Genomic DNA, 13383 nt, shown 5'->3' on the forward strand with positions numbered 1-13383 from the left:
ACTTGGCGCCTGGATCCGATAGCCGTGTGTGTGGCTTGGCTGTGAGTGGTTGATGTGGAAATCCACGGCGTGGAATAACCTCAATGGGCATCGTCGATAGGCGCTGACGCTGCGTGTACTCGTGTAGATTTCATGCAAAGTACACGAATCTGAGGATACCATGTTTCATGTACAGGTATCCGACAACTTGATTTCACTTGGGCAGGCATCACGGCCGAGGCTAGATGGGCAAAGCTGTGTGTTGATGGCATACAGCTGGTTTGAAGCGAATGTCCTCATCATCATCATGCACGGTTCTGTCATGTTTGCAATGTGTCTTGATGCCAACGGGCGTATGCACGGTTGATAACCTGTTTTCCCATGACAAACAACGCTCGTCTTTTTGGGTGAGACATGCCTTGACGAGAAGAAAACTTGAAGTTGAAGTGCAACCCAACGTCAACTTACATGGGAGCAAAGCGGGAGCAAGGGCTGACAAGCGCCATGTAGTGCAGCGAACGAGAATCGACATGTGCTCCAGCAGCAAAGAGAAAGAAGCAGAGATCGACATCGAGAGGCTTCCCCGCCGGCGTGTATTGGCGCGAGAGGGAGGAGTTGGAGCGGAGACAATCAAGTTGCTGAGGGGTCCCACGGGGGAAAGCGTGCGTGAATATGCATGAGAAGAGTCGTACGAGATGATGGCTTCGGATGGATGCTTGGTGTAGTGCCGACGCAAACCTCTTTCTTTTCGTCCTCTTCGGTGTAAAGATGGACGACACGATACGACACGCCGAAGCAAGGGGGACAAGGAGATGAAACCTGCCAGCGCCGTTGCGGATAGTTGTGACTCGGGAGTTGTTTTGGTGAGAGCAGAGCAGAGCAGCCATTGACGTTGATGGCTCCACGGGAAGCAAACTCAATTTCAACCCGAGAGCCTGTTTCTGCTGGATGACAGAAAACACAACACAACACATCGTGAATGTGAAACACAGCCATCGAGTTGCAGCTGCTGTGGTGGTTGCTGGCAGCACGGGTCAAAGTGGAGGCCATCCCCAACATACGTCATTGTGCTGGGACCCCTGTGGGCGACGATCGTAGATACAAGAACACATGTCCGATGTGTGCACGAGTATCTAGCATCTGAGTTTTTGCGTTGACAGGCAGGCAAAGGGGGGTGGTCAGGGTCAGGATGGAATAGGGATAGAGTCAAAGTTCAGGATAGGTCGAGGGCAATGGCAAGGATGTGATTGATGCTGGACGAGGGGTCAAGTCGGAAGCATGTGCAAACAGCATGCCGGAGGTGTGGCATCTGGCTAGGCAAGCCACGACTCGACTGCGGATGGATTGCGACCTATTCCATTGTCGAACGAGCGTTAGTGTCTTGTCTGTCTTGCCGTGTCTTTGAAGTACTCGTACACACTCGGGATGGACGAGAATGAAAAAGGTTGACAAGTCAAGTCAGTCACCCAAGGCTCGTGCTGTCCGTTGACACGAGGCTCGCGGGTCAGGCTGGATGATAGTTGATGATATCAGGAGGTGTCGATAAGCCGTGCTGACACTGAAGGGTTCAGTTCAACGACCCCTTTTCGCAAGCAAGCGGGCGTGACGCAGGGTTCAGTTCTTACTTCCGTAGCGGCTGCATCGCATCGCATTGGATCGCATCGTGGATCGCGTCGTGCTTGTGCTGGTGCTTGTATCGCCGTTGCATCGTGAAAAGGCCAAACCAGCAAAGCGTCGCTGATGTCACTGCAGTGGGCTGGGCTAACTGGGCTCAACTTGCTTCAGCACTAAACCCGCCTTCCCACAGCGGGGCGGTCCAGCGACCACCCCAGGCGCCTCAGTGGCCCCCTGGGTTCCCTCTAGGCCACTAGGCCCCCTAGCAGCCAGCCTGTGGGAGCCTCGAGTTCAGTTCCAGCAGCCCGTTATCGTGAAAAAAAGACGGCCGGATGACGTTAGTCTGGCGGTGGGCCACAAAAGGCGCAAACCTGCAGGAATTCTTGGTTCTTGTTTGGCGTGCCACTGGCGACTGTTTTAGAGCGATGGGGCAGCCCCCCTAAAGCCTGTCGAATGGAAGAGCAAGTTGAGGCGAGACGGTGCTGCTGATGGGGAAGCAAAGCAAAAGCAGGGAATTAAACGGTTTGTGGTCCTTTGGGTCCAAGTCTGACGGCATCATTTTGGAAACGGAAATGGGGGTCAAGTCATGATGATGCTGTCAGGTTCCAACGTGTTTTTTTTTCTGGCTGTACTGCTGCAGTCTGATGTGGCACAGCAACAGTCGACCGTTGCAAAATGATGTCGGCGTGCATTGGAAAAAGGAGATGAGCCAAACATGCCACGCATTACTCACAAGACCCTGTGAACAGGAGAGAAGAAATGAGTTGAGCAATGAAAAGGCAAAGAATGGAGATGAGATGAGGCAAGGGCTGAATTACATACGACGATATGGCTGAGTTGAATGAATCGGATCCATGGGCAACATGTGAAAACAGTACGATTCTAGAGTAAAGTACAGGTACGGGCAGTGCAGCAAATGCAGCAGAGTTTCAGGTGCGTTCCTCGCCCAGCTAGCGCAGTTCGTGCAAGGTACGGGCTTCCACAGCGAGGTACCGCTACAAGCCAAGACGTCAATCGTGGAAAGATACCAGCGTTGCAACAAGGCACATGTACCGTAACACGTAAACGAGAGTCACTGGTCTCCACTTAACTCGGCGCCACGGGCTGTTGAACTGCGCCAGGCGTCAGCCAAGGTGAGACATGATTGGTCAGTCAAGGTGACATATCTCCCGACAAAGTACCTGTACCGACCGGGGGACGCCAGAGCCTCCGGTTTAGACGGTTCCTACGTGTTACTGGCCTATCTCAGTAGAAGCTAACGGAACCTGAAGGCCTTTCGGGAGGCAATTTTGGCGTAACGTGAATGACAATGGAATCCAACGGGGCAAGGTTCCTGGTATCGGTACCTGCGCCATTCCCCGTATATTTTTCTCACGCAACAACGCAACTGATACGTATTGATGTACAGTAGGTACTTGTACTCGACATTTGATTGCATGGGAGTTGATTGATTGAATGGATCAAATGGATCAAGTTCTCCCCTCCCCCGTTGTGGAGCTGTACTGTATCTGATGTGATAGTATGGATGTGGATTGATCCAATGTAATCGTAATGTAATGTACGGATACTTGACGTTGTAACTGACCAGCTTATCCACCCCCCCCTTGCTGTGACGATGGTCGATCAGCTTCACTTCCGCCCCGATTGAGGCGCCATCGTCATCGGTTCGCCCACACCCCCTACATTCTACATGCTACAGTACCTGCTATTCTAACCTACTGGGTAGTTCCCTCTAGTTGGATGCTTGCTTGCTTTTCCTCCTTCTCGTGGGCTCGAGAGTTTTGCCGACTCGATTCTGCAAAGAATTATAAAGCTGGTGCGATTCCCGCGCCTCTTGGTAGATCTTAGTCCCCTCTCCTCATCATCAGCTTCAGCAACCATCCACTTCAACCTTTTTCCATCCAAAACGGTCTACCGTTTCCAACAACACCCACTCTCCTCTCCACTATCACTATTACTCTCTATTCTCTTATTCTCTTCTTATCCATACTCTTATAAACAAACCGCAATCATGGCTGTCATGGGCAAAAAGGCAGTTCACTTTGGTGCCGGCAACATTGGTATGTCCATCACCACAACTAATATCAATATCCCAAATAACTAACCATTATAACAGGCCGAGGCTTTGTTGCTTGCTTCCTCCACAACTCCGGCTACGAAGTCGTCTTCGCCGATGTCAACGGCGACCTGATTGACAAGATCAACGCCACTCCCTCCTACAGAGTCATTGAAGTCGGCTCCGAGGGCACCTCAGAAAACACAATCACAAACTACCGCGCCATCAACTCCCGCACCCACGAGGAGGACCTGATCGAGGAGATCCGCACCGCCGACGTCGTCACCTGCTCCGTCGGCCCCAACATCCTCAAGTTCATCGCCCCCGTCATCGCAAAGGGCATCGACCGCCGCGCAGACGAAAACCCCCTGCACGTCATTGCCTGCGAGAACGCCATTGGAGCGACGGACACTCTCGCCGGCTTCATCAAGGACGCCCGAAACACCGACCCGGAGCGTCTCGAGTCTCACCACATGCGTGCTCGCTATGCCAACTCCGCCATTGACCGCATCGTGCCCGCCCAGGACCCCAACGCCGGCCTCGACGTGACGCTGGAGAAGTTCTTCGAGTGGGTTGTCGACAAGACTCCCTTTGAGGACGTTGGCATCCCCTCCATCGAGGGCATCAACTGGGTCGACAACCTGGCACCCTTCATCGAGCGCAAGCTGTACACCGTCAACACCGGCCACGCCACCGCCGCCTACCACGGCTACAACCGCAGGAAGCGCACCGTCTTCGACGCCCTCCAGGACAAGCAGATCATGGCCGAGGTCCGCGGCGCCCTGACCGAGACCAAGAACCTGCTCGTCGCCAAGCACAACATCGACGAGGAGGCCCAGCTGGCCTACATGAACAAGATCATCAAGCGCATCGGCAACCCTCACCTGGAAGACGCCGTCGAGCGAGTCGGCCGCGCTCCCCTGCGCAAGCTGTCGCGCAAGGAGCGCTTCGTCGGCCCTGCTGCCGAGGCTGCCGAGAACAACATGCCCATCAAGTACCTCCTCGACGCTATCGAGATGACGTTCCGCTTCCAGGACGTCGAGGGCGACGACGAGTCCAAGGAGCTGTCCACCATCATGTCTGAGAACACGCCCGAGGACGTCGTTGCCAAGGTCTGCGGCATCCAGGCCACCGAGAAGATTTATCCTCAGCTGGTCGACATTGTCAAGCGTGTCCAGGCTGACAGCGAGGAGTAAAAGCAGACTTGCTTATAGAGCTTTCTTCCTTTTCTCTCTTTCTTGATACACACAGCATTCATTCACGGCGATGAGTGGGTGTTTTAGGGTTTTATGATCTGATTTGCGCGCGTGCCTTTTTTGCTTTATAACTTCACTTCTTCAGCTTGTTTTATCAATGCAATGAATGAACTGCAAGGCGCTGGGATCCGGTATATTAGATGATCATCTAATTTTTTTTTTTTATTATTCTACTTTTCTTTTTTCTTTGTCTTGTCTGCTAGGGAATTTGGGCATTAGCCAGCATATTTGCCTGCTCGGCATGGGAAACTTCAGTCCATAGATTGATTGATAGCATTACGAATCAAGATACGATACCAACATCAATGAAAAAAACAGACTTGATCCAACTTCTTCGTTCCACCATATTCACATGTTTCGTCCATCCCAAAACTACTAGATTTCTTCTTGACAGATGACACACGCAAAATGAGGTCACCATGATCTCAACATTAACCTTTCTCAGCCCCAACCCCAAAAAACGCAATGCAGCCACCCCGTCTAAAACGGTCTGTCATTCTCCAACGGGAATTTTTTCCTTTCTCCAATCCCCGTCAGGTCGTCAAAACTTCCAGATCCCCCTACCCCCTTCGGCAACTAAACCCTCCTTGTGTCACACACACAGACGCTAAAGCATGCCATAACAGCACACCACTTCAGTTCAGTAGTTTCAATGCCCTTGTATCCCTGGGATTGCCGGAATAGGAAGGGCACGATGTGTGGCCGGCTGATTGGTCTCGTTTCTTTAGTGGGCCAAAAGCCTTACTTTCTCGTCCTTTTTTTTTTTTGTCTTGGAATTTACTATCTTTTTTGATAGCGAGACATATATGGTGAGACCAAGGCTGAGCCGGCTTTAAGAGTTCCGCCTTCCCCCGGACCGGACTGCTCCGAGAATGAGGTGAGGTGAGACAGAGACAGTAAAATGTGGCAAAATACTTGCATGCCGATGATTCATTCAAACCCCCCCTTTTTGCAAAAGAACCGTCTAGTAAGTAGAGAAATCCTACGGAATTGACGATAGTGTCATGCAGTTGATTCTCGTCCGACGGGGTTCTGGGCCCAATTGGATGTTGCTAGAGGCATGTCTTATCTTTGGTTGTCTTGCAGATTAATTGACTCGCCTTGTTCGAGGCGGTGTGCGGATATTATTTCTTATATTAGTCGATACAGGTTGTGTAATAAGTTACAACTACTCCAGGACTACGATGTGTAAAAAAGGGCTAGGCCTCTACGTGGCATGCTGTGGCTTGAGATCAAGAGGATTCTACGGGATGCAGGCCCGACGTAAAGTGTTGGCAGGAAGGATTTATATGCAAGGGACAGCTCGAGAATTCAGTCATCATCAGGCCACGGGATCTAACTTCCAGCCAGATTGGCCAATTGGGGCTGCACTCGAAATGCAGGGGAATGTCTGTGAATGACTATGCGTATGTCTGAATGGCTGTACGGAGCAAAAGAGGCTGGCACAGAACATCATGTGGTGTGCTCTACGTGACCGGGCGTAAATGCCACAAGATTGCTGGGGATGGGGTAAATGCCTATGAGACTGTCTCTCAATTTTCTGCCAGCGTGACGGATGGGATCTACAGGGACGTGGACCGAGTCGGGGAAGATTTGTTTCGGGACGGCGAATCATGTAGATCTGCTCTTACCCAATATCGCGGCCTCGTGATTCGATTCTGAGGGGGGCTGAGGAATGTTGATCGCGGGTGTGCCAGCTGGGAGGCTCTTGGGCTGCTCGAATAAGCCCCCTTTTGCTACCAGTGATGAGTTGCATAAAGAAGAAGTTAGTTTCGTAGGGATTGCCCTACATACGTGCATGCATGAAGCCAGCAGCTGTATCAGCAGCAGCATCAGCATCAGCAGCCTCACTTTTCTCTGCTTCTGGCCAAGCTTGTATGCTATTTTGGCGCGTCTGCTCTAGAGCTCTTTGTACTCACTCCCCCCTGGCAAGGAGAAGTAGAGGTACAAACCTCTGGAAACACCATGCTGCTTCCAATACTACTCCTCTCCGGTCTTTGCGGCCACGGGCCCTTCGCCTCGGCTGCCATCACCGTCCCTGTCGATCCCGATGTCGACCCACTCCCGCTGTCAACCGCCGGTACGGTGACATCTGCGTCGGAGCTCCTTCGGCAGAGCTGCCCGGAAGAGTTCCCGCCAGCCACGCCATACTCGCCGGAGCTGCTCATGTCGTCCTTTGCCGATTTCGGCTCGGACGACGACAGCGCCTTTGCCAATGGCACAATCTTTCAGTCGTCAGACAGTCTCGTGAGGGGCGCCATCGAGGCATGGGGCCAGCACCAGAGCCTTGTCCTCCGGCCTGACGAGGTATGGTTCGAGATTCTGGCGCAGCTCAACTTCTACATGACTGCGCATGCCGAAGATGTTCGGCATCTGTTTGTCGATCACGAGGGCAAAGAGGAGATCCAGGTGTGGCGCTTCTCGTGGCGTGACGTGATTGCGGCGTTTGCAGGCGAGATCCAGCAGAGGGTCAAGACAGATTGGCTGCTGGACTGGATCATGCCCAACTTTTCCACGAGCGACGACAATGATGGCCTCACAGCCACCGTCCTGATGATGGGCCTGATGCAACACTACTTTGAGTTCAGCGGGGGCATCACCTGTGGTCTTCCCGAGGTGACGCTGCTGGGAGAGAGAGACGACTGGGTGAAGCTGCTCGGGAAGCTGGACAGGCTCGAGGAGTGGGGAGAGGAGCCGGCAGACTATGCCGATCGGCTGCGGCCAATCTTGACTCGCTTCGTGCTCACATGGGACGAGCCGGACAGCGACGAGGTCAAGGACTTCTGGAAGAACATTGTTCGGTCGCAGAGGCTGTTCATGTGCGGCGCTGGGCCTACGGGCTACAGCATCTCAGGCTGGATTACCGGGTTCCTGCACTGGACCGTCGAGGGCGACCTGCGGAACTCGCACCAGGCTGAACAGGAGTTCCAGCCGTCGGACGACTACAACATCGTGGTGCTGGACGGCATCCCGTACTTTTCGACGGAGCTCGACGACGTGCCCGTCGGCTACGCAAAGGCGCCGCTTAGGATGCTGGACTACCCGAGTCAGGGGACGGACTCGATGGCGTATCTGCTGGCGGGCAACGTCGGGGTCCAGAGACTAGCGGTGGCCTCTAGCGAGACGCCGGGCCAGGAGGATTTCAAGGTGACGGCGCAGCCGATGAGTGCGTGGTTCCTGTTTGGGCCGGTGAATGCGACGTTCAAGACAGGGCCCAGGTACGGCGACGGGGGGGAGCTGCTGAGGGCGGCGGCGGGGCTGGGCATGTGCTCGACGCATAACTTGTTTGGGGGAGACGATGGGGGGAAGGGCGACGTTGGTGATGTTGGTGATGTTGGTGATGTTGGGGATATTGGCGGTACCATTGTAGACGTTCCGGGTGATGGAGATGTGTTTGACGATCCTGATCTGGTGGGCATTGGTGGTGATGGTGATGGTGTTGATAGTAAGAGGAGGAGGGAGAGGCGGATCGTCAAGGGCAGCAAAGCAGATATGCTGAGGCATCGAATCTACATGTAAAGATGAGATGAATGACTAAGGCTCGTAAGTACCAACACTAACAATTGAGCCAACAAAATACATGCAGCTTTTGTGCTTATGGGATGACCCCAGCCATTTCTATTGAAGATTCCCATCGATTGTCCAATGAAATCAACCCCCATCGCTGCTTTTTGATACCAACCTACATAGGCATCAACATTCATTCCCCATCCCCATCCCCATTCTCCATCCCCATCCAAGTACATAAAGCTACATCTAGACAGAACATCAATTGAATGTGATTCATGTGCATGCAGTGCACTGCATCCATCGGCTGTGTCATTATCATTCCATGTCATTATCATGGTCATCAACGCTTCTTCATTCAGTAAATGCTCTCCTCCCATCGCCACAAACACATCACCTGTGTCCTTCATAAGCCAATGCCCGCCGCCAATTCACCCCATACATACGAGCTGCTCCATGGAGGCAAAGCACGTCAACCCGTCATTGATTGGCCATCTGCACTGCACCGCACACGATATGTACGTGGACATGTGAGGTGAAGTGTTCATAAACACACTGGCTAGCCATGCTGTAATGCGGGACAGCTCACTGCCCGTTTATACTCGCAGGGCGGTTGCCCCCCGGAGCTAGTGGACTGTGCAGCGCTCACCGACACCTGTGATGCGCTGGTTGGCGGGCCGCATCCACTGCCAACCCACTGACAGCCCACTAGCGCCCACTGACCAGCGAGCTGTGGCCTGCTGGCGTCTGCTGGCACGCCCACTGCCCCCCTGCTGTACCTAAATGGCCCGTTCGTCTCCCCTCTGTCGCAGCTTCAACACCCAAAGCTCTCCACAACCTCCAACCTCGACCTTCTCCCGCCAGCCACTCACGTCCGACTTCCGTTGGTACTTTGCGATACCTGTGAAATCCCAACTGCGAGCCCGACGACGATGCTGCTGATGCTACTGCTGCGTTTTCTGCTTCTGTGACGGCCAATTGCGCGCTTCTCGGGTGCCCCAGTCCCTTCTCGCCCTCTCATCCAACATCTAATCTAAGCTGGATTCCCGACCTGCTGAGCAGTCTGTCTCCCTCTCCCATAAACAAAACATAGTCCGAGTGCCTGCTCAAGCCGTCTCCCTCTCCCCTGTGGTGTCTTTCCCAGATCAAGGCAAGCCGAAAGGAGCGGAAGCACAAGCGCAAGCGCAAGCACAGGCAGAGACAACGCAAAACATCTCTCGCTTGCGTCGTCCATCTGCATCGTCATCGTCATACTTGCGGCAGCAAGAGGGTGCCGATATGGCGACTGTCGTCCAGCAGACCCAGCTCCATACTCGGACGCGTACCTCTCGCGTGCCCTCGTCTGCCAACAGCAGACCCCTTCGAGCCGCCGCCGCCGTAGCTGTTGCTGCCGCAGCCTTTGCCAGGCCTGTGCGAAGCCTTGCGAGACCAAAGACCGAAGCACTTGAGATCCCGCCCAGCGCCGCCCCTGCAGAGTCCAATGCGGGCTCAGGCCTCAATGTTGCCGGTCCGGCTTCTCTGTCGCTGTTCCTGACCAACATCAAGCTTCTGGATCTTGACCAGCTCCCTGACTGGCCCGAAATCTCGGCTGAGACATTCGCGGCATCCGGCACCACCCTGCAGGACCAGAAGAGGCGAGTACAGTGCGTAGAATGGGCCTTGTATCAGCTGTTTGTCATCTGGGATCCAGACGAGGCGGCGAATGTGCGTACTACTTCTTCTTCCTTCTATTTGACTGCTAAACAATCTCACTCTCTGATGATGTGACATGGTGAACTTGACATGGCTAATACTCCATCCCTCCCAAACAGAAGCTGAAGCCTTTTTACCCACCTGTCGATCAGCTCCAGTCTGTGAACCTGCGCGCCGCGCTCGTCAGGGCCCTCGAGCAAGCCAAGAAAAATGGCGACCTCGGGCGGGACACCATCATCCGCAAGACGATGCTGGATGAGTGCAAGGGCGAGAGGCTGGAGGAAGTCCTTGCCTTCTTTTCCACTGCTGTCCTGAAAAAGGTGGTTTCTGGCAGCCTTGCCGCAAGCCGCGGCTACATCACACCCGCAATTGAGCTTGCCTTTGAGAATAAGGGCTACCTGAGTGAGAAATCTCATCTGATTGCGTTGTCCATGGCCCACAAGGCCTCCATTCGACAGCTCCTGCAACGCAAAGAGCTAGCTAGAGTCCGCTTCAAGGACTTTGCCGTGGTGATGGATGAGAAGGAAGATGATATCATCAGTAGACGAGAAGTCCTCGAGATGAAGGAGATGGACGGCGGTGGCCAGGCCGTCTCTGACAATGCCAGGGCTGAGATGCGGCGGACTGTGCATCACAATTGGTCAGGTAGTGAGGCTTGGATGGAGACTCTCTTGTCCGGAGATCCAAAGCACGGTGGCCTCCTGGCTACCAAGTTCGACCGCGTCTGGAGAAGAGCCCAAAAGGGCCGGCTTGACGAACTGGACACGAATGATGTTGGCCTCTTGGAGCAGCTGGATAACCGGGTCAAGATGCAAAGAGACAGACTCCGCAAGTGGGATGCCTTTCGCAGGAACACATTTGGTGAGACCAGGCCCATGCCGGCCAAGCCCAGAGCCACTGCCGCCAAAGCCAAGGGCATCGATCTCGGCTTCACCGCTCACCTTGATCTGCACACCGGGAGGAGGAACAAGTCAACCAGAGTTGCGCTGTTTCAGCATGCGCCTCAAATGTCGGATGACTATGCTGCATTGGTTTCGGATCTGAAATACGATCTGGGAAAGATCGCGACCAAGGAGGTCGACATTGCCTCTCTCGTCAGGAAGCGAACCCCTGTGAAGCAGGATCGCCGTGACCGCCGCCTCCTTTCCACTTCATCGTTTGAGGGCGGCGATGATGATGAGATTAGCGACTTGGAGGATGCTGAAAGCGCGTTTCGCGCAGACAGCTCTGTCACATCGTTCTCATCCCTGCAGGACAAGTTTACTGCTCCCGCTCGTACCGTGAGACCGGTCATCTCTCGACCAAGCCTTTCACAGCTCTCTGGTGGCGTGGATACCGTGTGGTCGTCGAATCAGAGGAACTTTCCTGGGCGAAGCACCTACGACTTGACTCAGATTGACGATTCGCCGCTTGCGACTCCTCCATCTATTCTTCCTCAGCGAAAGCCTTCAGGATATGACACTCCAACGCGCCGTCGGTCACCCGAAGAAGCCCCAAAGCCTGTCGCAAAGCATAAGACGAATAGCCCGCCGCGGCTTTCACCCACAAAAGAGTTTGCGGATGGCTCTACGTCTCCCGGGAAAAACAACTTGACTCCGTCACCCGTCAAGCGCACCAAGCCTCGACACACTCTCTCCTTGGCTGAGCGCACTCGACTCTCAATGAGCCGTAAGAAATCTCTGTGTTTTGAGGACGAGGAGCTTGACCCGCCCACTCCCATAACACCTGTCACCACCAAGCCTGCGGAGCCAGATTACTCCGAGGATCTCGCCAGCCGGACTCGTCGAAGCATGGCCGGGTTTGAAAAGGCGCAGCAAAAGGCACAGATGGAGAGGCGCAGGTCTCTGAGGAGGGGCAAGATGCCCCCACGAAAGGATGGCAGCTACTTTCCAAGGGTGGACGAGGAGGAAATCAACGAAACAACGCTCCTGTTGGAGCAGCTGGCCGAGGAGGAGGACGTCGAGGCTGTCTTTCGATCGCGACCCAAGGTTGGACAGAGCTTACAGCCAAGCCCGACGAGAGAGGAATGGGCCGATATTCCAGAGTACAACGGGGTGAGCATGAAGTGAGATTAATGTTGTCTCTGATGATGGGAACTTTTGCATCTTTTTTTTTTTTCTTACACTTTTCAGCGTTTGGGCGTATATAGAAGTTACGAATATAGATCTTGGGAATAGAAAGCAACGATTACACAGTAGAGTATAGACTTGGCCACAAATATAGATTCAAGTCTCCTTGTTGTCATTCATAATAGCACCTCATATATTTGCATGTCAGGGCGTGCCAATCCCATCCATCGTATTGTACATGTATATCTATCTCATGAAGACTTGTTCATTTTCCAAATATACCTTTTAAGCCCCCCTTTTCGCCCATTTTTCACAGCATATCAATCCCTCATCATACATGGCATATTTACCAGCCCTGCTTCTTCAACTCCAAAACCTTGTTGACAGCAGCCTTGAATCCCGTCTTAAACCTCGCCCTCCACCGCTGACTCCTCAACCTCTTCTTCTTCAAACCCTTCCTCTCGTGAAACTTTTGCGAGTGGTACTTGTTCCGCACCTTTTGGTCCCTGCACATCCTCTCCAGCACGCGGATGGCCACGGCGGGGGTAGGTGCCGAAGTAGGCGACAGGCGGTCCTTGATGAAGACGGTGCGCCCCGTCACGGCTTCGGTGCGGATCTTGGGCCGGAGGAGAGGGTCGCCGACGTTGAGGGACTGGCCGTAGGCGGCGGATCGGGCGGCGACGATTTCGGCAATGTCGAAGTTGAAGGGGGCGGAGGAGTCGGCTGCCGTGTAGGGGAATGAAGAAGAAGAGGTTGATTTTTCAGCGGCTGGCTGCTCAGCTGAGGATGATGGTGATTCTGACTCGGCGGGAGGAGGAGGGGGAGGGGGGACGAAATCGGTTGAGGCGGGTTTAGATTGAGCTTTTGGGGGGATGATGGGCTTGGGTGCCGGTGCAGGAGGGACGAAGTTGCCGACTAGAGGGTTTCTTCTATCATCATAGAGTGATCTGGACGCATTGAATCGGACGGCCAGTGATGTGGAAAAGGCGCGGGCTTGCGCTGGGGCGGCGATTCTGGACAGCATCATGCTGCCGTATCTCGAGGTTGCGGCCCTGTGATAGAATCAGTACATTATTCTCCAGCAAATCTTTGTATATCACTTACATGCTGTTGCAATCCTCAATGCCCACGCAATGGCTCCAGCAATTCAATTCAAATCCTGAATCATGCAGATATCGATATCCCACATCTTGAAAGTCGTCCGGCTTGC

The 13383-nt window shown here is 53.8% G+C and overlaps 4 protein-coding genes across 4 annotated transcripts; 3 read left to right on the forward strand and 1 right to left on the reverse strand.

The window, feature by feature from the left end:
- Window positions 1-3604: 3604 nt before the first annotated feature.
- Window positions 3605-4845, forward strand: T069G_07812 (mannitol dehydrogenase rossmann domain-containing protein; the record flags this gene model as incomplete). Its single annotated transcript, XM_056175022.1, has 2 exons — window positions 3605-3653; window positions 3710-4845. 2 exons carry the CDS (start codon window positions 3605-3607, stop codon window positions 4843-4845), a joined length of 1185 nt encoding a protein of 394 aa, XP_056025971.1.
- A 2025-nt stretch (window positions 4846-6870) lies between these two features.
- Window positions 6871-8424, forward strand: T069G_07813 (uncharacterized protein; the record flags this gene model as incomplete). Its single annotated transcript, XM_056175023.1, has 1 exon — window positions 6871-8424. One exon carries the CDS (start codon window positions 6871-6873, stop codon window positions 8422-8424), a length of 1554 nt encoding a protein of 517 aa, XP_056025972.1.
- Window positions 8425-9690: 1266 nt separating this feature from the next.
- Window positions 9691-12173, forward strand: T069G_07814 (uncharacterized protein; the record flags this gene model as incomplete). The annotated part of the gene is made up of 2 exons (XM_056175024.1): window positions 9691-10116; window positions 10224-12173. 2 exons carry the CDS (start codon window positions 9691-9693, stop codon window positions 12171-12173), a joined length of 2376 nt encoding a protein of 791 aa, XP_056025973.1.
- A 346-nt stretch (window positions 12174-12519) lies between these two features.
- T069G_07815 (ribosomal protein s21 domain-containing protein) lies at window positions 12520-13200 on the reverse strand (the record flags this gene model as incomplete). The annotated part of the gene is made up of 1 exon (XM_056175025.1): window positions 12520-13200. The coding sequence occupies one exon, from the start codon at window positions 13198-13200 to the stop codon at window positions 12520-12522; it is 681 nt and encodes a 226-aa protein (XP_056025974.1).
- Window positions 13201-13383: the final 183 nt, after the last annotated feature.

The sequence above is a fragment of the Trichoderma breve genome, chromosome 5 (genome assembly GCF_028502605.1).
Source record: "Trichoderma breve strain T069 chromosome 5, whole genome shotgun sequence".
Classification (NCBI taxonomy): domain Eukaryota; kingdom Fungi; phylum Ascomycota; class Sordariomycetes; order Hypocreales; family Hypocreaceae; genus Trichoderma; species Trichoderma breve.